General features: G+C 33.7%; 1 protein-coding gene across 1 annotated transcript in view; it reads right to left on the reverse strand.

Annotated features, from left to right (window-relative positions):
* LOC140444183 (E3 ubiquitin-protein ligase SHPRH) overlaps nt 1-25,207 on the reverse strand; it is a 47,130-nt gene that overhangs the window by 7,418 nt on the left and 14,505 nt on the right. Inside the window, exons 2-16 of the mRNA XM_072535901.1 lie at nt 24,467-24,901; nt 23,718-23,888; nt 23,440-23,655; nt 22,313-23,238; nt 19,309-19,504; nt 16,885-17,048; nt 12,598-12,768; nt 11,781-11,958; nt 10,035-10,300; nt 9,483-9,673; nt 4,850-5,199; nt 2,291-2,391; nt 1,935-2,120; nt 1,650-1,877; nt 1,213-1,521 (exon numbers count right to left, since the gene is read on the reverse strand). Of these exons, the coding sequence (XP_072392002.1) occupies nt 1,213-1,521; nt 1,650-1,877; nt 1,935-2,120; nt 2,291-2,391; nt 4,850-5,199; nt 9,483-9,673; nt 10,035-10,300; nt 11,781-11,958; nt 12,598-12,768; nt 16,885-17,048; nt 19,309-19,504; nt 22,313-23,238; nt 23,440-23,655; nt 23,718-23,888; nt 24,467-24,812 (3,999 nt within the window). The 5' untranslated portion in view covers nt 24,813-24,901. The remainder of the gene's footprint in view (nt 1-1,212; nt 1,522-1,649; nt 1,878-1,934; nt 2,121-2,290; nt 2,392-4,849; nt 5,200-9,482; nt 9,674-10,034; nt 10,301-11,780; nt 11,959-12,597; nt 12,769-16,884; nt 17,049-19,308; nt 19,505-22,312; nt 23,239-23,439; nt 23,656-23,717; nt 23,889-24,466; nt 24,902-25,207) is intronic.

The following is a 25,207-nucleotide window of genomic DNA, read 5'->3' on the forward strand; positions in this document are numbered from 1 at the left end:
CCGTAAAGAGCTTCGTTAAAAATTTTCTCTGAGTACATATTAAATATCAACGGCGATAGGATACATCCCTGTCTAACTCCACGTAGTATTTTTATGTCATCTGTTTCTTCTCCGTTAATTTTCATGTATGCGGTCTGATTCATGTATAGTTCTGAAATTATTCTGAGGTCTTTGTCATCCAGGTCTGCTTCTTTTAAAATGTTTATCATCTTTTGATGTTGAACTCTGTCAAATGCCTTTTCATAGTCGATCAAGCACGCGTATACGTCGCAGTTAACGTCCCTGCATCTTTGAATCAGTACCTGTACTCCGAAAAGTGCCTCTCTGGTACCCACTGCGTTAACCTTCAAGAGCAGACAATTGACCTAAAATGTGATTCACAAGCAAAATCAGGACTTGGAAGAATTTTGGTTAACCTACTTTCCTCTTTACCTAGAAGTGGCTTTAGTATCTGCGAAGTTATTAGTCCAGTTTTCATCCACATATCTTTGCGAATCTGTTTTTTCTGCATTGGCGTATATAAAATCAAAATACCGTTCAAGGCTGGACGTTGAAAGTGACTTGAGGTGTGCTCTGACACAGTTTCAACCGACTATCGAAAAACTTGTCAAGAACAGACAATGCCAACCCTCTCATTGAAAGTGCAAAAACACTCATATAAGACTTTCAACTTTATATGCGTATTTGATTTTTTGATTATTCTTTTTCTCAAATAAATAAACAATGTTAAGTTTAATGAGACATCAAATAAACTTTCGTATTTAAATATATCTGGATTTTTATTTTGCATCCCAGCTTTTGCTAACGTAGAGTTAGCATCGTCAGTTTCACAATTTCACTGTTCTAACTTGAACCAACCAATTATTGACTGGAGGGGAGGCGTGAGCTATCTTCAGTGTTCAAAGGGGGCCCCAGTGCTAAAAGGTTGAAAACCGCTGTTCTAAGCGAAAGTACTTGGGCAAAATTTAATTAATACAACTGTGCTCGATATCTGCCTTTCATTTGATCAAAGTTCATTTATTCGAGCATTCAACCTTATATCAAAATAAAATGTAATTATGCAATTTTAAATGTTAAATTGTTAAAGAATGGTGGGTGATACAGCATTTTTAATATAATTTTCGGACTCGGTACACTACAATACATAAGATAGAGGAAATTTTATCAAAAAAGTTTTTTCATCATTGGCATCAGGTGTTATTAAGTACTAACCTTAAAGCTTGTAATTTTGGCATCTAGGTTCCCAGACACTGCCAATTCAGACGAAATGTCGTTCTTATCGAGTGCCTTCTTTACAGTATCCAAAACGTTTTTCCACGACGAAAAAAGCAACACTTTGGCGTCCTTGTCTTCTTTCTTCAAGTCGATTAATACTTTCACTATTTGTGATATTTTCGTGGAGTAACTGCCTTTAATTTGTACAGAGTTGTCTTTAGTGGTTTCCCCAGCGTTAATGTACGAGACTTCGTAGTAAAACTGCCTATTTCTGCATACACAACAGCTTATCACGTCTCCTGAAACCTAAAGAGAGGTAGATGAAGATTAAAAAACTTAGTTTAAAATTATTTCTTACATATAGTTATATTACAAGTACATGGCAAACAAAAATTGTTTACGACAACTCAAGTATATTTATAATCCATTGATACCTGTTCTAAAATCACTTGTATACACTCCAAACAGTAGCAATGGCCACAGGATAAGATGCTCCAGTGTAGTTCCAGTTGATTGTGGCAAATAGGGCAAGGATCTGGACTTTGACCTTCATATTGTTGCTTCCTTAGAGTCTCTAAGTAACTCTGAGTTCCCAAAAGCTTCTCTAACTTTGTTGTATTGTTCTGAACATCGTTTTGTAGTAACATCAACTGATAATCGAGCTAAAGAAAAAGTAACAAGTGGAAGAACGTTTGTTTTATTAAGTTTCTAAAACTTACCTCGTGAACGCTGAGTAAATGTATGGTTTCATGTTTGTTGTCTAATTCGTAGGTTAAGTTTTTCAATACTCTCTTAGTCTTTTTTTCTTCTTCATCGGGCTTGAGTTGCAACCTAACTTTGCAAATGTCTAATTCATCCATAGCGCAAATCTGTTGGTCTAAGAATGTCCAGAACTTCCGCAGTTCCTAGAAATAAGAAATAAATTGTATAAATAATACTGTAATAAATTGAAATAAGATAAACAAATTTAGTTACATAAATTGAGACTCCTATTTTATTTTATTTATTACAAACCACTCATTTTTATTTCTTAACCTCACCTAACCTAACTTTACATATATCTCAACTATCTTACCTTAAACTCCTTCTTCATGGAGTTAATCATACTAATTTGTATCCAGCCATCTTTAACGAATTCTAGTTTCGCCCTGTGTTGTTTTAGGACGCTGCGTAATGCTAAAATAAAATGAATGCAATATAAATGTCTTATGTTGCATACAAAAAGAACACAAACGAGTACATAGTAAAGGCAAAAGAAATATCATTGAGAATACTTGAAAAGCAGATATACAAAGTGTGTACCGTTACCGAGAAGTTACCGAAAAATTAAATAATAAATAATCGGAGGCTTTTAGAGAGTCATAGAGTGGAATGTTAAGAGGGTTTTTGTTTGACCGGAGATGTTTAGAAGGTAAAAGAATGGCGATAAGAAAGATTATTTAACAATAAAACACTGGAAACTTTGTTTTCAAAACTTCCACAAAATTTATTATAAAATCGTATCACTACAGCTGTTTCGACAGAGTGCCTTTCTCAAGAAAGATTATTGGCAAATAAATAGTTGATCAGAATGAAGAATTTTTGTAAGTAGTAGCTGAAAAAGTACGTAATCGATGTCCAGAAACTTCTAGAAAGTCAGAAGGTAGAGTTAAGGGAGTTAAGGGGAAGATTTTAGTGTAATAGTGGCTGAAGAAATAAATAATCAGAGATTGGAGATGTCTAGAAGGTGGTGATATTGAGTGTATTGGTAATTAGACAGTCTGAGAGTTGACCAAAATGAAGAATTTTGTATAATAGTGGCTGAAGAAATGAACTATAAATTAACAGGGGCTTCTAGATAGTCAGAATGTGGAGCTAAACGATTTTTTGTCAACTACATTGTCAGGAAGTTGATCAAAATAAAGATTTTTGTCCAGTAGTGACTGAAAAAATAAATAATCACGGACTGGAGACATCTAGAAGACATACTAGAGACATACCCTCTCAACAAAGATGGAACCGACGTAGCCCGATACTGGGCCGAAATTTTATGAATGACATGTTCAGACACGATAAAGTAAGTAAGTAAGGGAGGTTTTTGATAATCAGATGGTCAAAAAGTTGACCAAAATTAAGAATTGTTTGAATAGTTACATGAAAAGTAAATAATCAATAACCAGAGGCTTCTATAAAGTCAGGGAGTGGAATTAAGGGAGTTTTTCTCACCTGGATCGCCGGAAAGTTGATCGAAAGACAGACTTAGGTTTAGTTGTGATTGAAGAAATGAATAATCATGGACCGGAGTTATTTAAAAGATCAAAGGGTGATGACACGGGATGTTTTGGCAATAAGATGATTCAACAGTTGACCAAAATGAAGAATTTTGGATAGTACTGGCTGAAGAAATGAATTATCAATAATCGGAGGCATCTAGAAGGCCAGATAATGACGTTTTTTTAACGTTAACGTTGAGCGCCTTCGTTAAGTTAACTAAGAAGTAAATAATCAAGAATCAAAAGCTTTTAAAAAGTCAGAGGGCGGGTTTTTGTCAATTGGATTGTCTGGGATTTTGCTAACATTAAGATTTTGGCCAAATGTGAAATAGCGAATAAAGTTAAGGGGGTTGTTTGCAAACGGAATTGTCGGGGAGTGGACTGAAGTGATTTTTGTGTAGAAGAGAAGGCTGAAGAAGTTTTTTTCTAGAGTGGATCGTTGGGAAGTTGATCGGAATGATGATTTAGCCGTAGTCTTGACTACATAAATAAACAAACATGGACCGGAGAGGTTTAGAAAATCAAAGGGTGTTAATAAGGGGTATTTGGCAATTAAATAGTGAGAGAGTTGACCAAAATAAACGTTTTTGGATGGTACTGGATGAAGAAATGAATTATCAATAATCAGAGACACCTAGAATGCCAGATGATGATGTGAATACGTTTTTTCACCAGATTGCTCGGAGAGTTTATCAAAAGTGATGAATTTTGTGTGAAAATTACTGAAATAGTCAATCACCGGAAGCTTCTATAAAGTCAGAGGTTAGAGATCAGAGAGTTTTTGTCAAGTGGATTATCGGGGAGTTAGCCAAAATGAACTGTTTTCGTGGTACTAGTTAAAGAAACGAAGTATTAATAATCAGAAGCATCTAACAGGCCAGAGGATGACGTAAAGACGTTTTTTCAACGTAAAACGGTAGATAGTTGATCAAAAGTGACGAATTTTGTGTTAGCGTTGCCGATGAAGTAAATAATCAATCACCGGAAGCTTCTAAGAAGTCGGAGGCTACAATTAAACGAGTTTTGTGAACTGTATTGTCAGGAAGTTAACCAAACTAAAGAATTTTGGTAAACAGTGGCTTAAGAAGTAAGTAATCACAGACCAGAGACATCTGGAAGGTCAAAAGATGATGATTAGGGGGATTCTTGTCAATTGTATGGACGGTAAAATAACGAAAAGGAATAATTTAGGTTACTAGTGACTGGAAAGTTTCCAGAAGGTCAGACAATTGCCTTATGAAGCTACATTAATTCTAGTGAAGAATTTTTGAGTGCGAGTGCGTAACGAAGTAAATTACTTATATTTTCCTCATGTTACATTTCGTACCTTTCAGTACATCGCATAATTAATAGGTCTCAATAGATCAAAGTATGTTACTTACATCGCATAATGAGTTCTGGTAATGTCGGCTTCCAGTTACCTTTCAACGACATCTCTTCGAACATCTGCCCCCTTTGTGTCATATTAAACAATTTTAACTCGTACCTTTTCAAACACTCATTAGAGACACACACTGGACACTTGATCGTCTCTTTTTGCCCTTTTTTCTGTGGTCGCAAGTGACAGTTCATTGCCTCGTTCACCACAGACCTCTTGATGACAATTTTATGAATGCTGTCCGGTTTGTAATTGTAGAGATCGGTAACAGCGTCGATTAATTCCTCCCTTAAAATCGACAGATTGTTGTGCCAAATGTATAGGAGATGAAGGATATTCCCGTGGCTGTCGTTTCTAAACACATAAGTATTATAAAAAATATATAATATGAGATACGTATATTACGTTTAGAAAGTAGGTGGAAATTAAATAGTTATGACGATGTGACGAAACCCACGTCTGTAATTAACTCACTGGGAAGTCCCGACGGTAATGACGCCATCCACTGCGATTATATTGGAACTGTTTACCATTTCGAATCTTCAATTTGTAACGATGTTCTGATCGTTTAACAGTTCGAACCGTGGGAGTGTCAATATTTGCGCATCCACTTCTACAACGGGACGGCGAAGTGGGATTCGCAACGGCTATTTAAGGCGTGTGAATAGCGGAATTAGACAGTCTTGTAGCTAGCGCTCTAGGCTCCTTGACTCGCCGGTGTAGTGAACCTGCGAGCCAACCCGGACAGAGGGATTTCCGTATTGAGGATCGTACTCTGTCCCTAACCAAGCGGAACCCATCGGTATTGTGTATTGAACATTACCGTGGATCTGCACAGAGCCAACCGGGACAGACAGATTTCCGTATTGAGGATCGTACTCTGTCCTTAACCAAGCGGAACCCATCGGTATTGTGTATTGAACATTGCCGTGGGTCTGCACAGCTAAATATTTTGTTTACGAGTATATTCGGAGCTTTCGCTGAATTGAAGCGAAAGTGAGTATAAATCTGCGCGCGATCGATTTCCCCCATTTCATTTCTTATTAGTACTAATTAATTTCTGTCTGTTGCCCCGAAAGAGCTACCCATCACAAACTGGCGCCCGAGCAAAATTAATAACATGCCGACAGATAAAGACACAGACTCAGTAACAGGTACGTTGTGGATAAACCGACTTTGCAAAGAGGAATTGCAGAGCGAGGCCGAAAAATACGGCGACAGACGTAATTGTAGAAATCTGGAATATGTGTGTGATCCTGACACTAGAAAAAAGTATAAGAAAAAAATTTACCAAGCACAACCTCTGCAGAAATTATGGACCTGTTGAACCCTGCAAAATTTTGTATCTCAACAGCATTGTAAGCTCCTCCTACAATGACGTCAAAATTTTGATTATCTGTTTCATGATGGGCGACTATAAACGATAACCGTTTCTTGTACTTTCGTCAAAGAAATCAAACTAATAGAAGACGTACTTGTCAAAATTTTTGAAGCCTTTGTCGCCATTTGCATTTTTGGTAGAAAGTTTATATTACAGCATGTTGTATATTTATTATTAATTTTGTTATTCGGTGTGTTGGTTTATTTAACAGTATTCAATTCTATACATACATTTGATTATTTTTAAAGGACTAAACATCATGGTAAAAAATACAATTAATTTACCAAAAACTGGTAACTTGTGCAGTGCTTACGGTTATTCGAACCGGTTTAAAAAAGGTCATCATCATCTTCACCCAGCCCTTTGCGTCCACTGCTGGACATAGGCCTCCCTCATTTTGCCCATTGTGCTTTATCTTGAGCACTTTTCATCCAATTTCTTGAGATCGTCAGTCCAACGAATAGGGGGTCTTCCTCTACTTCTCTTGTCTAACTTCGGCGTCCACTCAAGCAATCTCTTCGCCCACCTTTCATAACTGATTCAGGCACGTGTTCGACCCACTTCCATTTCAGTGTGGCAATTCGGGAAATTACATCGGTAACTCCTGTTCTTCGTCTTAAGTCTTCATTTCTAACTCGTTCACGAAGCGATATATGCTCAGCATTGACATTTCCACTTTGGTCTGAGCTATTTGCAGCGTTTTAGAAGTTGTAGCTATCAGTGTCAAACTTTCGGCACCAGCAACACACATTGGTCAAATGTTTTACGTTTTAAAGAAATTGGTATATAGCTTTTAAAGATATCTTTGAGGTTTCCATAGGCTGCCTATGCTAGGTTTATTCTTCCTCATACTTCGCTTACCTCTTGTGATCTTTATTTCGTGTCCTAGTTACATGTATTTTTCAACCAGCTGATCTCGTTGTCTCCAATATTGATATTTCCTCTAGGTACTAGGTTTGTCATGAATTTTGTTTTGGAGATGTTTATTTTAAGACCCATACTAGCACACACTAAATGAAGTTCATGTAGCATTGTACATATCTCCTTGAGGTTGTCCGAAAACAAAACTAGAGAAGTAAAGAATTTTAAGTGATAGCTACGTAAGAGGAAAATAATCAGTCACCAGAAGCTTCTATAATGTCAGAGGTTGGAATTAAGGTAGTTTTTGTTAACTGAATTATCGGGGAGTTGGCCGAAAATGAACGTTTTTTGACAGTACTGGCTGAAGAAATGAGTTATCAATGATCGTAGGCATCTAGAAGATTAGAGGATGATGTGAAGAGGCTTTTTCAACGGATTGGATAGAGAGTTGATCAAAAGTGAAGAATTTTGAGTGATACTTACTAAAGAGGTAAACAATCAATCACCACAAGGTGGCAGAGGGTGGAGCTAAGGTTTTGTCAACTGGATTATCGGGAAGTTGGCCAAAATAAATGTTTTTAGATGGTACTGGATATAGAAATAAATTATCAATAATCAGAGAAAGTCAGAGGTATAAGTGAAAACGTCTTTGAGTGATAGTTACCGAAATGGTAAACAATCAATCATTGGAAGCTTCTTCAAAGTCAGAGGGTGGCGTTAAGGAAGTTTTTGTCAACTGTGTCGTCCAATTTTCTTGTCATTCTCTTTTATTCAACAAGATAAGACAGTGGAGAACTTCAATATTCTTTTCTACGTGAGTCAACATGACACTAACGTTGGTTCCGCTTTTTAGAAGATTCTTGTTATTTTTTTGAGTTTTCAATATTCTCATAAATTTCGTCTTCTTGACGTTCATTGTTAGACTGGACTCTTTTCCATATTCCGCTATTCTAGTCACCAGTCACTGAAGATCTTCAATATTGTCGGCTAAGATCACGGTGTTATCCGCATATATAATGTTATTAATGGGAACTCAATTTACTTTTATTCCAGCTGTTTCACACTCAAGAGCTTTTTTTAGGATCTCTTCCTAGTAGGCATTAAAAAGAATTGGCGACAATACGCATCCCTGTCTCACTCCACGTCTAATTTAAATTTCTTCTGAAAGCTGTTCGTTAACACGTGCATTTGCTCGCTGTTTATAGTATAAATTTGATATGATCCTGAGGTCGTTGTAGTCAATCTTCTTTCATTTCAGAACATTCATTAATTGTTTATGTCGTACTTTATCGAATGCTTTATTATAGTCAATATAGTCAGAACTCGTGGCTGAAAGACCTGAGGAGATGGTTCGACCGCTCATCCGCAGAGATCTTTCGCGCAGCAGTTTCCAAAACTACAATTGCCATTTGGATCGCCAACCTTCGAAAGGAGACGGCGCAATGAGAAGAAGAAAACATACGTATATATCTTGACTGGCGTCCAGGCATCTTTGTAAGTGAAAAAAGAGCTTCACGCGTTCCTAGGCCTTTGCGAAAACCAAATTGTGTATCATTGTCTATGTCCAGTTTGTGATATATTCGGTTATAGATGACTTTTAGTAGTAACTTTAGCACATAAGACACCAAGTTAATGGTGAGGTAATTTTGCGTTTTTCTTTTTGGGGAGACAAATAAAAATCGACGTTAAGCACTCTTTGGGTAATACGCCTGAACTATAAATTTGGTTCAAGAGTGTCACTAAAACATCAATGTGCTTCTCATCTAGAATTTTTAGGATTTCTATAGGAAGTATGTCAGGTCCACGGCTTTTCCCACTCTTCATTGTTTTTAATGCGTGGATTTGGATTTATAATGATCTCAAACTAGACAATTCTGTTTATTGACGTACCCATTCAGTCATAAATGGATCTCATCACTGAATATGCGTTTTAAATTGACATAAGGCGCAGTTTACAACTGTTTCAGAACCCATTCAGCGAACACACGTCCTTGTCTATGGTTGTTTACCTTCAGTTTTTGAGTCAATTAAACTTTGTATGTAAGCTCAAGCAAGTTATGGTCTGTCAAGTCTGTGAATTCTTGTGAGCGACGTAAAATCGACTGCCACGAATTCGTCATCCATGGCGAATTGTCAAAACAGACACAATAAATGACAGCCAGTTTGACAGATGTAACTTCAACAATATGGTCGGTACCAAATTATCAACGTTGAAAAGTTCCTATTGGACCTGTATATTCACTTTAAAAGTATATAAATATGTATGTAAAATGTATTTTTCACACCCAAACAACCGTTGACATATTTAAAAGAATTAAAATATCAAAAAGGAAAATTCTACCTACTTTCTAAACGTACTAAATCATTAAAGTTTTCTGTCAATCGTACAACATACCTCACTTCATTTAGAATGCCGACTGTATCGCATGCAGTATTTATTTTGGTATCTAATTCTGTCAAAAGACCCTTCACAACGATCCACTCCAAACCGTCCGAATACCACTGACCATCTTTGAGCAAAAACCGCTTCTGCAACTCTTCTATAGCCAACGTAAGCGATTGAAAATTCTCGAACGCCGCGCACGACTGAAAACAAATTATATATTAACAAATATGGATACTTTAAGTATTTGAGTTATTGTGCGTGTATCACTTCAAGTCTACTACTACTTGAGTACTCGAATAACCATGGTCTTTAGTTGCTCCTGAAGATTTCATTTAGCATATACTTTATAGTTTAATAGAAGATGTAGCTCAGCGGTCGGACTGCTCAAAGAAACAAGCAATTACGAGCCTATAAACAAACCTCGTACAGAACAGTCTTATCGTCGTCGACTCAAAAAAATATGGATTACGAAATGAACCCTTAATTACACAATTACAAAATTTATTGTATCGTATTAAAAGGCTACTAATTTTGGTAAACCCTATATATTATTATACTAACCTCAGAGATGAATTTCTCCAAATATTTCGTCTCCAACTCCTCGCAATCGTTCCGCAAACTGGTATCTCTTAAGGTAGGATGCTCCGGTGGATAAATATCTAATACTTCTGCAAGATTATACAACGTGTGGATAACTTGTGGTTTGTCTACGGTAAGTTTTATTTTACTATTTTCCACGGAAAATTTAGCGACCAGCTGTAACACTTCTCTGTACGTATTTATAGCTTCTTGTGGATTTTGCAGGAGTAAATGGATACCAGCTATACCTAAAGTACAAAGTAATAACAAGGAAAAGACAGTTAATTTGGTTTCGAAAATTAGTCTACGATTTTACAAAGTAATAGTTTCGTAAAAATATATATACAGGGTGAGTTTTTAGTGCGACATCGGTCAATAATTCCATTATGGTATAGAATATCCAGTGAAGTGAAGAAAAGAAATATGATCTACTGATGTAGCATGCAGAAAATTTCTTAAAACTATCTTATATTCAAATAATAAATTTTCTAATACACCCCTGCTTAGTATAAGATATGGCCGAGTCCTTGTGTTTATATTCTAAATTCCAGTTACCGCTGGAAGTTAAAATAATACATATATTACGTCTTAGTCCTACAATTCCGAAAGCAAGCAAGATTCAAGGTCAAATGCCTTGTTTAACCAGGCTTTTGGTTTGTTCCATGGTGTGAACGGGTCAAAGATCGAAGGTTGAAAGGAAGATTTGAAAGGGTGGCCAAAATGAGCAGACGTGTTTAGTTGAGTCGGAAAGAAACCGGCAAATTTGTCGAAGAAAAATTGATTTATACTCCAAGTAATGTGTCACTTCAGATCAGAGTAATCACTGTTTTTTTTTGTTTGCAAGCCGTCTCTCATATGAGATATAAATAAAACGGCGATTCCAACAAATTTGGAAAATACCCACGTGTTCCAGTTTTTTTTAAGAAGCCCAGTTCAAGGTTTGCGTTCCAGTGCCCCAAATTTCAATCTCAGATAGTCAGTCCTCTCGCAGTTTGGAGATGAATTTATTCGTGTGGCAGTGAATCTCCGGTTCCAACCTCAGAAATGTAGAAAATATGTAAAGTAAGGAAATTTTAGTGAAATCGGGGTAACTTTTTTTGAAGTTTGATATCCTCATAAGTTTAGTTTTCTTGATGTTTATTGATAATCCATATTCTTCTCCATACTCAACTATCTTGTTCATTAGCTTTTGGAGATCTTGGAAGTCATCTGCTATTATGATAGTATCGTCCGCATATCTGTTATTAGTATCCAATAATGTTGTTAATCGGTGTTCCATTGACCTTTATTCCCGCTGTTTCTCCCTCAAGAGCTCCTCTCAAAATTTCTTATTTTTAACAAAAAAACAAAAAATTTGTCCTCGTGGGGAATCATTCGCGTGAAAAGTAAAAAAGAGTAAATAGACGTGAAGATGGCCACGGTTTTAGTGACGTCAATCGAAAGGAGTATATTTATATAACTATTTGTATGTGAAAATAAAATTGTTGTTTTTACTATGTTCCTTACAATTTTATCATATTTTTTCACCCTTTAAATCCTTTTTGGACTTCTATAAATATTTCAAAATCAAAATTAGCCAAATCGACCCAGTCGTTCTGGAGTTGTTATAAAAAAGTTATAAAAAATGACGTTTGTTAAACACAATAGTAAAATCTGCATCCCATCAGCTTTAAGTCACAAAAAACATTGCAACACTTTAAAAAAATAAAATGTAAATAGTCGACTTACCGTTATATGCCGAAATAACTAGCCTCAAGCAGTCTTCTGTATCGTTGGTGCTGTTCGAAATAAGAGCGTCCAATAGATCTTTCATTGACTTCACTTCTTTCCTTGACCCTAAGAAAGTACCTTTAGGCGTTGTCATAGTAACGCAAATCTGTCTCAACGTCAATACTGGTTCTAATATCTGAAAACATACACCACCTCATTGAAAAAGGGAGTAAAGTGGTATAGAAAGTTAGCAATTAAACTGCTTGTGGGTACTAAGTTAGTAAATTCCTATATTTTACACCAAGAAGTGTCAAATAAGAAAATGACTAACAATGAACACTGATAGTTTTCGTTAAAAAATAAATCAAGAATAGTTGACTTGAGTATACAGTTTTTATCAGTAACCCACGTCTCAGGCGGCGAGAATCAGACATTGGTTCACATATTTCAGAGGCCAAATATAGTTTCTGTTGTTTACAGCCATCTACTTTTAAACTGCATCAACGATACATTGATATGAGAGGCCACAACTGCTTCTCGCAGCTTTTATGATTTGTGATGCGTGAGAATCGATATTTGATTCACGCGGCTGTAAAGTCATATTACCCGTACATCATGTTATGCTTCTCATGACAGTGAAAGTGTTAAGGAAGTATGGGAAGAATAGAAGAAGACTTACCAGTAATATTAATGCCTTTTAAATGTTGATTTATGTATTTATATCTAACAACTGAATTAACCATTACGATAGACAGTAATAATGTGACAGTTTTTACAGTTTCAATTTTAACGAACAAAAACAGACTTATTGTATATTGTACAGAATATCACTTACCTTTTTTAAAGTCTGCTTGTCCAAAGTATCGAGACATATGGCAGGATCGTAGCGATTACATTTTTCCTCGAAAAAGCTGCCTCTGATTTCGTGTTCCCTCTTGTAAAAATACTTTTCCACAGCACAAAACTCCAGCGTGTGGTGCAAGTAGGTTTGTTTTGGTATGCCGACCTAAACACGGAACGAAAAGTACTTTAAAGGAGAAAAAATAAGTAGTAGGAGGGAAGAAATTGTTCTTAACAGGGACAGGAGAAATTGACATTCAAATAAGAATAATTCTAGTCGGGGTCTACCAAAATCCACAAGGAAAATGTAGTGTAGTGACGCTGAAGGCATGATTACTATGTAAAATTAATTCTTGCACTCACACAAAATGCCTACACAGCGTGGTTTCAAAAATCAGGACACTTTATAAAACAATTAAACGATTATCTGATTGATTCAACAAGATTTTAACTTATTTAATGCTAAATTCCGTTCTGTATAAAGTTTTAATTCACATATTTAAAATCTCATTCTGCATACAGTTTTAATTTGCGTTTTAAAAAGATCTTTAGTGCCACTTGGAATAAAATAAACATTCAAGTGTTTAGTTTACTCAGCCCGAATTGTGTCTTAAAAGCGTCGATCGAGCTCGAGTTTTTTTTGTATAACACCGGTACGGTGTTTGTATACTGCTATCTGGTCACAAATGACAATTATCAGTTATTTTCTGACCTAACTTCACATGCAATAACCTCACAGCACCTCTATAATCTGCTTTTTACACTAAACTGTTACACATTTACACTAATTCAAATGGTTTTGTCCTTATGAGTCTTCTCTTGTAGCGTTTTATATTTAATATCTACATAATAGTATAAATTCTGTTTTAAGTTTTGTATTCAGTTGTTTCAAAATATAGATGTGTTTGTCTCTGTTACATTGACAGGTAAAAAATTATTCCGGTTAAAACTAGGAATCGAGGACGTTTAAAATAATCAATATAATATGTGTTATTTCTACGAATTTAAAAAAGTTGTTTTGATTCAAGGCTAAATCCCCCGTTTGTCAAGAAATTTTGTTGTGAGAACAGGTTAGATTTGAAAAGGGTGGCAGAGATAGTCGGCCGAGGGGAATTAAAGGCAGATAGGGAGTCAAGCAAGAACTTTCAAACGAGAAGGACGTTTGGCGGATTTTGAATCCAGAGCCACTTCTTTGTGTGTAATGTCTTAAGACCGGTTAAGGTGATAATACTCTTTGCATAATGGCAGTTTAGAACAGAGTAATCATCGTAAGATTTGTGCAGTGGACCGGAACTGATGAAATTTTGAAAATGATTATATAGGATATCCCACCAGCTTTGTTGTCATTTGCCTGCTTGATCCAACCCCATCTACGTCAGATCTTCGTTCCTGCGTATGGAAATGGTTTCCTTTTTGTTCCAGTTGAGAGTTTTGTCCTTGCAGCTCCAATCCCAGAGATAGTAGCAAGTTTCTCAAAGTTAACTGGCAAAGTTTGAGAATTAAGGTAACAATTAACATTTTAATTTTTCCAAATTAAATAGACATTATTTTTGATAATTGATAATTGCTTTCATTAAAAGAATTTGTAATATTTGAAGTTTTATATTGTGTTAGAGGCGTGACCAACAAAATATCATAATTTATTCTGTCTTACAATGTTATGTTGACATATGACATTTTGGCTTAAATCTGCTGTTGTTGAAAAACAATTTTAATTTGATTATTATATAGAAAAGATATTCCATATATAAGGTTAAATTTTAAGATATTTTCATAAACAAGGATATCCTTAATTTTTAATAATCTAATTTGGGCATATTAATAAATAACTTAGGAACCATTTCGAAGATTTTTGTAGCAATCTCCTTTGTAAACAGATAAGCTCGTAAGTTTTTGTTAATTTTGTTATTATGTTATTAAGTATGCTTCTTGTGCAATCTGTATTTTTGATAACTGTTTGTGGTAAGACACAATAAATGTTAAATTTTGTTTCTTAACATTTGTTTCTTTTTTTAACTAACCTTTTTTGAGTTTCCGTTTGAAAAAGATATGTTTCTTTATGTTTGATAATTATTTCTCTAGTTACAACTAACTGTTGTAATGGTTATAATTAGGCACCTCGAAGTGGCGCTCTTTATAAATTACTAGAGGTGTTTACTGTTTCCTTTTGTTTTGTTTGTCCCAAGTGATTCATGACCTTTTATTTCATTGTGTAGACCCACAAATTGGTAAAATAGTCTATTAAGTGGGTCTTACCTTGTCTGCTTAAACATTTTATTCATTTTGAATAACCACAGACATGTAATATTGGCATAATTACTGTAATTTATATTATTTATATCATCTATCTTTGTTTATCTTTATTAGACAACACCCTAATATGGGTTTATTATTTCAGCATTTATTTAACTTTGTATCGTGACCTGAAGATGCTTTGCATATTATAGAAAGCGAAACCGGTCGTCTGGATAGTTAAATTAAATTGATTGTGAGTAAGTCTAATTTATTATTTCTTTTACCTTTTATTTTGCTGATGTTGCATAAGGAACTTGGGTATCATTTATTCTAACTAGGATATTTTCTATTTTTTTATTTGTAAAAGTAATGTATGCAGATTTAGTCTCATTTAATTTTATTCGCCATTTTCTGGTCCAGTTATGTATTTTATTTACTGATAGTTGCAACTTATCAGTCGCTTCTTCACTAGTGTCTCCTATCGCTAGTATGGTTGTATCATCCGCAAAGGTGGCAATAGTGTTTTGTACTAGCTCTTGAATGTCACATGTAACAATAGGTAAAGGACCGGGCCTAATACACTCCCTTGTGGCACACCAGCTTTGATCTCCCTTAAGTCGGTGTACACTTCTTGTTTTACTCTGAAATATCTATTCGCAATGTATGATTCTATGATTTCTGAATACTGTTTAGGCATGAAAAATCTTAGTTTATAGTTTAAACCCTCATGCCAGACTCAAACGTCTGTGCCCCGTCCAAGAAGATTGTAAAGCAGATTTTCTTTTCTTCTAATGTTTTTCCTATTATATTCGTTATTCTGTGAACTTGATCTATAGTGGAATGTTTATTTCTGAAACCAAATTTTTTCTTTCTATAATTGGTTTTAATCTTTTCAATAGAAGTTTTTCAAATAGTTTTGACATCACCGGAAGAAGTGATATTGGTCGATAGGATGTCACTTCCTGAGAAGGTTTACCTGGTTTGGCGATCATAATGACTTCGGCTATTTTCCAGAGTCTGGGAACATATCTTAATCTAAAAGCAGCATTTATTAGGTGTGTCAGCTTAACTATGGCTTTTCTTGGTAGATTTTTTAATAGTTCTCCTGTTATGAGATCATGCCCAGGAGCTTTCTTAGGATTTATATTCTCTTTTATCTCTGTTGATACTTTTCTAAATGATGTCAACGTTATTCTTTCTTCGATTTGGAATGGTTCTTCCCATCTCAGTTCTTCACCATCATAGTCGTTGGGTTTGAACGTGCTTTCTAAATGATCTGCAAATCGTTCTGCTTTCTGTTCGTTACTTCTAGCCCAGTTGCCATTTTCCAACTTGATAGGAGGAGAATGAATAATTGGTCTCTTCATTCTTTTTGTTGTATTCCATAACGAATAATCTGTGTTCTGGTCAGCTGTTAAATTACTTGAATTTTGTTCCTATCGGTTCCTACCTATCGGTAGGTCATTGGTCTACCAGTAGATATTACTTCACGCATTTGTTCTTTAACAGCTGATAATAGTTCTTTTCCTTTAGTTGTAGTTAGCCTAGAGCCCCAGTGGGTATTCTTTGCATTAAAGTCGCCACCGATGATGTAACTTTTTCCTAAATTTCTCACATGCGGTAACGTGTGAGAAATATAATTCATTCCCGGATTAGGTAGGCGGTACCGACTTTTCGCCGAGACAGACGATGTTTGGGCATTTTTGGAGATCAAATGTATCTTTGGTGGTTGTGTTATTTAATAATAGTATGCAGTCAGTGAAATAATACGAGGTAAATAAAAATATGTAGCGACCCAACAAGTAAAAATGAAAAGGGAAATAAAGTTTAATTTAGTACAGAATGGGTCATTATTAATTGCAGTAGGTCAAGCTAAACAAGCCCACAAGTCACTGAAAACGCTAATTTGATGTTAATATGTACATAGTAATAATAAAAATCTAGATTTACTGAGTCAAAACAAGTCTTATAAATATAAGACTTGTTTTGCGTTTAGCTTTTATTGTAGCAGATGGTTTACTTAATGTTTGAATAAAAAAAGACTTACTTGATCCGCTACATCTTTTTTGGACGTTCTCCACAAGATCGTCGATAAAAAATTCAACAATGGTTCTTCGTTGCCCACTAAATACGGCTGGTATAAGATCTTCTGCCATGTAGTAAGGTCGTTATAAGGGGATATTTGTAAGTAATCTATTAAACCATGTAAATCTACAAAAATTGGAAATATGAGACTTATTTCAAAGGTCTATGTACTTTTAGTAAATAATTCGAAGCACTTCGAATTTAGACTCATAAATAAACAACGCAATAATCGTTTCAAGGTCACTCCTCTCCAAAATAAGTATGTCAACTATCTAAAAATATTGCAATAAGCACTAAACGTCGAGAAAGCGTTGAAATTTTGTCGAAGGACGAAAAAGCTTCAAAATTATTGACACTTTTTCGTTGCTTTTGACGTATTTTTAACACTTTGGCACTTTTAGACACTTTCGCAATGTTTTTAACCGCACAAAAAGCTCCAAAGCGTCGAAGTTTTAACACTTTTTCGTCGCTTTCTACGCCTTTTCTACAGTTGGCACTTTTAAACACTTTCACAATATTTTTAACCGAACAACAAGCGCATAAAATATTGTAAAAGCTTTAAAAAGCGCTAGAGTTGCTTTTAACGCCTGTTTTACATTTTTACAATGTTTTTAACCGAAAAACAAGCGCATAATTTATTGTAAAAGCTTTAATAAGCGTTAACATATTGAAAAGCGCTAAAATGTTTGACACTTTTACAACGTTTTAAGCGAGCACAAGCGCTTAAAATGGTTCAAATCTTTAATAAGCGCTAAAGCGTCGAAAAAGCGTAAAGCTTTAACAATTTGTCGTCGCTTTCGACGCCTTTTCTACACTTTAATACTTTAAAATACCTTCACAATATTTTAACCGAACAACAAGCGCATAAAATATTGTAAAAGCTTAGTAAACGCTAAACTATCGAAAAAGCGATGTTTTAACAATTCTTCGTCGCTTTTGACGCATTTTCCACACTTTGACACTTACTTTCACAATGTTTTAACCGAACAACAAGCGCATAAAACATTGTAAAAACTTTAAAAAGCGCTAGAGTGCCGAAAAAGCGTAAAGTCTCGAAAAAAGGTAGTTTTTACAATTTTTCGTTGCTTCTAACGACTGTTTTACATTTTTACAATATTTTTAACCGAAAAACAAGCGCATAAACTATTATAAAAGCTTTAATAAACGTTAAGATGTTAAAAAAGCGCTAAAATGTCGAAAATGCGTTGTTTTTCCACTTTTTTTGACGTCTGTTTGACACCTTTACAATGTTTTAACCGAGCAGCAAGCGCTTAAAATGGTGCAAATCTTTAATAAGCGCTAAAGCGTCGAAAAAGCGTGAAGTTTTAACAATTTGTCGTCGCTTTCGACGCCTTTTCTACACTTTGGTAATTTAAAATACCAAAAACCGAACAATCTCGGTTAAACAATCCACCAATGTAAATAATAATAATAATAAATGCAATAAAAATATTGTCAAAGCGTTAATAAGCGCTAAAGTGTCGTAAAAGCGTTGATATAGTGTCAAAAACGACGAAAAACGTCCGAAGAATGACACTTTTTCGTGGATATTGTCAATTTAGCATTTTTAAACGCCTTTACAATATTTTGGATTGAACAAGCGCGGTCAAGGTAAGTCGTCGCCAAGCATATGAGCGCTAAAAATATTCAACATTCACAAGCTTTAAAGAAATGAGACGCAGAAATACTATATAAAGCGACGAAAAAGTTTCAAAATCATGACATTTTTGACACTTTTTCGCCTATTTTGACAATTTAACACTTTTACAATATTTTTGCTGTTAAAATAAAAAGTTTCAAGCACTTAAAAATATTGTAAAAGCGTTAATGAGTGCTAAAGCGTTGAAGTAATTTCGAAAGCGATGAAAACGCGTGAAGTATTTGATACGTTTTCCACACTTTATCAGTTTTACAATATTTTTGGCTGAACAAATGCGGTCAAGGTCAAACGTCACCAAGACAATTAATGTCAAGCGAATAAAAATATTGTTAAACAGTTAATAAGCACTAAATCGTTAAATTAATTCCAAAAGCCAAGAAAACACTTGAAAATGGTGACGTTTTTGACATTTCTTCGTTGTGTTTGACGCCTTTTTTCAAAACATTGGCATTTTTAAACTCTTTTGCAATATTCTAACAGAACAAAAACGGTCAAGAGTCTAAAAATATTGTAAAGCCTTAATACGCGCTAGAGCGCCAAAAGCCTAACGGTTTTGTCACTTTTTCCTTGCTGTTGACGACTTTTCAAACACTCTGGCACTTTTAAATGCTTCTACAGTGTGTTTCGATACTATTTCTATTGGTTATACTAGATCTTGACCGCATTTCTTCTCAACCGCAAGGTTAAGTATGTTTAAATGGATATCTTTCTACAATTTCATCTTACCTGATATGTTCTTTGAAATGGGCGTTCCAGTAACCGCCCAGCGGTGAACAGCTTCAATTTTCCTAGCCATCACAGACACCACACAGTCAGGAGTGTCGACAGTTTGCGCTTCGTCCAGACAAAGCCTCCACCATTTGATCCTTGTTAATGGACACCCAGGTCTAAAGTACTTTTTCCCCTTTCTCAAATTCTTGGCCTAAAAACGATGAAATTGCATTAGTTGAAAAAATTAATTTTCCTAGTTTTAGTTTTTGCCTCACTTTATTACCCCTAATTTATTATTATAACTCTCTTCAATATACTTTTTTCAACATCCCTTTTACAGTTTACCACGATATTACTTTCCATTATTTTTTCTTTACTTTTTAAATGAATCACTTCAGGGAAACAAGTTCATTCTCAAGAGGTGGTGAAGCCCTTATTGCAGTTCATAAGAGCTTTAACAGTAGATCTTTAACAGTTAACCAGACAATCGAACAACGATTTATTTTATACTCTACAGGTGCTATTAAACCAAAATAATAATTTATTACTTATATTAATATATTTAATTGTAATTAAAACATCAAGTGTGCACATAGTGTGCATATCATTTAATAATAGCGTATAAAAGATATCAACCAGTTATTTTATATGTAGAAGCACTGAAAACTATTTATTAATGGCAACGGTGTTTACATTTCTCTGTCTTATGGCTCTACGTCAAACTTCAAATGCTGTTCCATGTCATGTCCATGTTTGTTTACTTTTTACCCAAGATGAGGAAAAGTTGTTTTTCGATATTTTGGCTGTATTTTAAGTGATATTTGTAAATAGTGAAATAAACATATTATAATAATGGTGCTACAGTATTGCATTTGCAAAAAAACGAAATATTTACATCCCAATGTCTCACTTAATTTGTAAGTACTGTTTGTTTACATTATTTAAGATGAGGAACTGAGAAAGCCTGTTTGTTTACATTTTAAAATATGTCTTTCATAGGCCTACCATTGGGTTTATTCATATTCATTAATGTATTGAACAAGATATTAGTTCATGAAATTAGTATAGACATTTTTTAATTGTAAGTAGACATCATCTGATTAAAAAGATCTGTTTAGTAGCTTTTTAATTTAATATTTCTCATGAATTCAAATAAATTAGTGAAATGTAAATACAAATGTAAAATGTTACAAATGAATGTAAAACTCATTTATTTTTCTATGTAGGTTTCCAAATATTACTGATTAATGATGAATCATTCTAAACTTACTCTAAACTTCAACAGAGAAAACAGTAGAAAAACCTTTCAAAAGCATCCTTTTTGGTTATTAAAACTTGTAAGGAAGCTGAAAAATATTTCAGATTTTTTAATAAAACTATAAATATCTACAATTGACGAGTTAAAAACCTTATGAATATTTTGATTAATAAAACCATACAAAATGTCCCAAAATCAATTTATGAGCATTTTGGTGACCATATGTATGATGAAGATGCAATCGATGGTCACTTTATGCAACTTTTAAAATTGGTTCTTGAGAAATATTTTAAAATTGGAATTCATCATGAAACGAAGACTACTTTAAATGCTAACACCGTGCGCATAAGAAGCGTTCTTACTAAGACTGTTTTATTTCCCAATCAATAAAAATTTATTTCTGTACCGACGTCTTCTATTATGTCTATTTACCATTTTTACTTTAATATTTCTGTTCGCTAAATAGCTTTCCAATAATTTATACATTTTCACGCCTACTTTTTAATAAGTAGGTATATTTGCAAATAATTTTATGTCAAATGCCAGCAAGAGCTTTGGAATGATCAATAAATATTTTTGTAGCAGAAACCCTTACTACGAGGAATCTATTCATATTGTATTAAAACAAATTTGTCACAATTTGAAAAAATATGTTTTAATACATTATCAATACATATAGGTATGTACTTAAATTGGACAAATGTATATTTTTTAATTGTTTTTTTTTATCGTAGGATTATTTGATACCTATTAAAAAATTAACTTGAGCTCAACTATATTTTATTGTAATAATTTTAAAGCAAATAAAATTGTATTTTATTTTTTCTATAAAAACGTGTTTTTATACATTATTACTACTTCCAATTATTAACGTCTGAATAATTATCCCCGCGAGTAAAAATTCAAGCACGCTTATGCTCATTGAGGAAGTATCACAGTCTATCGATACCCGTTTTACTCCCCTTTACCCTCTTGTCCAGGAATATCGAAGCTTCAAAACAGTGTGTGTTTAAGGTATCTTATTGCTGTGTCCATCTATGTTTATACGTCCATGGTATGCACCATCCACCACTGGAATTTGAGATAAAAATGACCAAAAGGTGCCCCAATAATAGTGGTTTGGTTAGTAATGGTTTCTATAGGGACTTTAAGTCGGCTGACTATGTGAAAATAACTGATTTTTTATCACAGTTCTGTTGAGATAATTTTTTATGATATATATACACACTTATAAAAATAAAATGATGTTTAACAAATGTCATTTTATTTTTTTATAACTTTTTTATAACAACTAGAGAATGACTTAGTTGATTTCAAGTAAAACATTGTAGGTAGTATGTCACAACTATAAGAATGTTTTGAGAGGAAAGACTTACAATAAAATAAACAACTTCTAATGATTAATGGTATATATTTAAAAAATTTTATAAAATTTAAATTATCCAAAAGTATTTTAAAGTGTATTAAATATCTTAAAAGATTTCACTTTAAAAGAATATAGATCTCTACTTGAAACAAGAACATGAATGTGAAGAAAATACAAGCCAGTATCTTGTTGTCCATGATAACCAGCTGGTTTTCAGAAGACCAAAAACTATATGAAATGTTTAATCTCTTTTAATAATTTCAATTTTATAAATTTTTTTAAATATATACCATTGTAGATTAGGTGTTTTAAACTATAATATACAACCAACCACTACAATTTTCCCTTTTATTAGTTCTAAGATATACCTGGATATAAAATATATAAAAACTTACCTCTTCAGTATGAGTAAGCTTCAGTTCCTGCTGTAGCACACTGTATGTAGTTAAAACAATGTCATATTCTTTCAGCTCAGTGGGATAAACTGAGTTAATATTATGTCCTTGATACTGAAGAACACTCAAGTTTCCTTTAATGTGTTTGGCAATTTCTTTGCACCATTGAGTCTTCAAGGCCATAGGAGTTACTATTAGAGTAGCCTTGGACTCTACAAGTGGCTGGTTCATCCAACATTGTGGGCAAAAATAATTCCCTAAAGATTTTTTATACCCCAAGCATTTGGGGTGTTGATATACATCACAGCTGGAGCATTTAATAGCTGTTTTCTCTGAAGTACTTCCACAAACACACTGAACGGATATTCTATCAACTTCTTCAAATGAACTGGAACGTATGGTACTGGTTTCTGCTAAAATATTGTTGTACCACATGTTCAATGCTACGAATGTTGAACTTTTCTTTGTCTTGCCTTTTATCCAATCTTTAGGCACCTGTAACTTCCTCGGTTTATCAACATACTTAGGTTCCTTAGGTTTACTTGAATGCTTAGATTTTTTTTGTGGAATTTTTATGATGGGACCTTCTGGTTCCTCAACAGAGCTTCGACGCTTTCTATTCACAACAGTAGACTCCTCACAATCATCTAACGTCCCTTTTATGCTTTTTGATGACAGCTGTAACCTATCGTCAGGATTTGGGTCCTTTCTAGAATAATCTTCTTTTGATTCAACTTTAGGATTGAGTAAAAGACATGCTATAACCTCTACAGTCTTTCCTAAACCCATTTCATCAGCTAGGATGCCAACTTTTGTAGAGAGAGTAGTTAATGGTTTTTCAATACATATGAATCCTGTGTATTTGTCAAAATAGATCTCAATATTTGATGGTAATTTGATTGGAGTATATAGAGGGTGCAAAAAATCTAAAAATTACATACTTAGTTGAATTAATAGATCTATATAAAATATATTTCTAAAAAAAAAAAGTTTAAAATTAAGAGGAACACAATATAAATTGAAAATGGTGCATATTCTTAGACTTATTAAGTTAAATTAATGATAAAACACCATCGTAATGATCTAAATTTTTTAATATTGAAGTACTAGAACAATGATAATGGTACCTGTTTTACAATCTTCCATTCTTTCTCTATATAACATCCATTTTATTGACTGTTGTTGATAAGGCCTCAACTCAGGTTTTAAATAGTGATGCTGCACATTTTCTTCAAGATTATAATCAATTTTATCAGACTTCCTTTTTTCTGTCAACTTATCATACAACTTCTGTACCTCTGAATTGCCATGGAATTGTTTGGAAGTATTTTCAAAATTATCGTCTGGAATTAAAAAACAAATTATTTACTAATCTTTTAGAACAAGAAGAAAGGCCTGTACTTACATATATTAGAACAAACTTCTCCAAACAACTGTATAAAAAGATTTTTCAGGCAGTTTCCTAGCTTTGGGTAAAACTTTGGCAGTGGTAATTGAGTAAAATATATTTTCAGGTACAAATTTTCATCTCTACATGAAAAATCAAATGAAAATATCTTTGCCAAACTCATTAACTCTGAAATAAAACAAAATAACATATAGGGTTACATTATTTGTCAAGCTCAGTTTTTTACTAGTCTGTATACATTTAAAACAAAAAAAATCTTAGGGTCAAAAAATCTTCAAGATCTGAGTATTTTAAACACTAACCAATTGACTAGTTGATTTAATAGTAATATTTTTTGTTTTAATTAATGTTTAATGTGGTATAACTCTTTTCTAAAGTATTGAATATTTTAAACAACAATATATAGCTCAGGTTCTGGGTCTATATTTTTTATAGTATATGCATTTTTTCATACAAGTATGGTAGATAAATCAACATGTGGAATGGAACAACAATCTATGAAACAAGATTATTATATAGCTATATATACCACATACTAGCAACATTGTTGTGTGGACTGATGTCCTCCATATACACACTCATTTAAACATAGCATAATATTGATAACAAAATCATACAAAACCAAACAGGATTTAACAATGCTGTTTAGTAAGAATGAAAAAATCAAAAGTTTAGAAAATAAAATTGTAAAGCCGGTCATGAAATAGAATATTTAACTATAATAAAGAACTTTTTATGCAACGTACCTTTAATAAAACTTGCGTTATTGGTATAATCTGTTACAATTACAGAATCGGAATCACATAATATAATAATACTGTCGAACTGATGCTCTTCCTCAAGACTATCATCTTTGAATTTAAAAGATACCTTCACAGTGTTGAACTGGTCGGGAAATGTGTTATTAGTAGAGCCAATTAATATTTCTCCTAAATACCATTCTCTGCACAAATCTGTAGGTAGATTTACATTGATGAACTTCTCGGTAGTATGATCAACACGACTTCGACGCTTTCTAACTACTGGAATGTAATCTAAGTATTGAATTCTGTCGGTTTCGTGCTTTTTTGGCGCATTTTTACTTCTACCCATCTTACACTATCTCGATTATTACTGTTAATGTATTATTGCAGTTTTTCAAACCAAAGCAGAAATTAGTTTTGCGTTGTTTGGTGGTTTTGCTGAAATAAAAATAAACAATTATGACAGCTCCACAGTATATACCACAAACAGTAGTATAAGTGGTATAGAACAAATGGGGAGAGTGAATTGCATGGGGCCAGTCGTTCATAATGGTGACGGCGCTATTAGATGACGTTGATGTAAGTGCTGTTGCCATGGTCTCACCAGTTATGCATATTTATCTAAATAATGATTATACTATATAATGTTTAAAAAAGAACAAAGATTGTAATAAATTCTACTAAAATCACAACTTAAATTTACAATAACTTATTTCTAAAGAATTTTGAGTATCCATCGAAAAA

This window comes from Diabrotica undecimpunctata, chromosome 6, assembly GCF_040954645.1.
Source record: "Diabrotica undecimpunctata isolate CICGRU chromosome 6, icDiaUnde3, whole genome shotgun sequence".
Classification (NCBI taxonomy): Eukaryota; Metazoa; Arthropoda; class Insecta; order Coleoptera; family Chrysomelidae; genus Diabrotica; species Diabrotica undecimpunctata.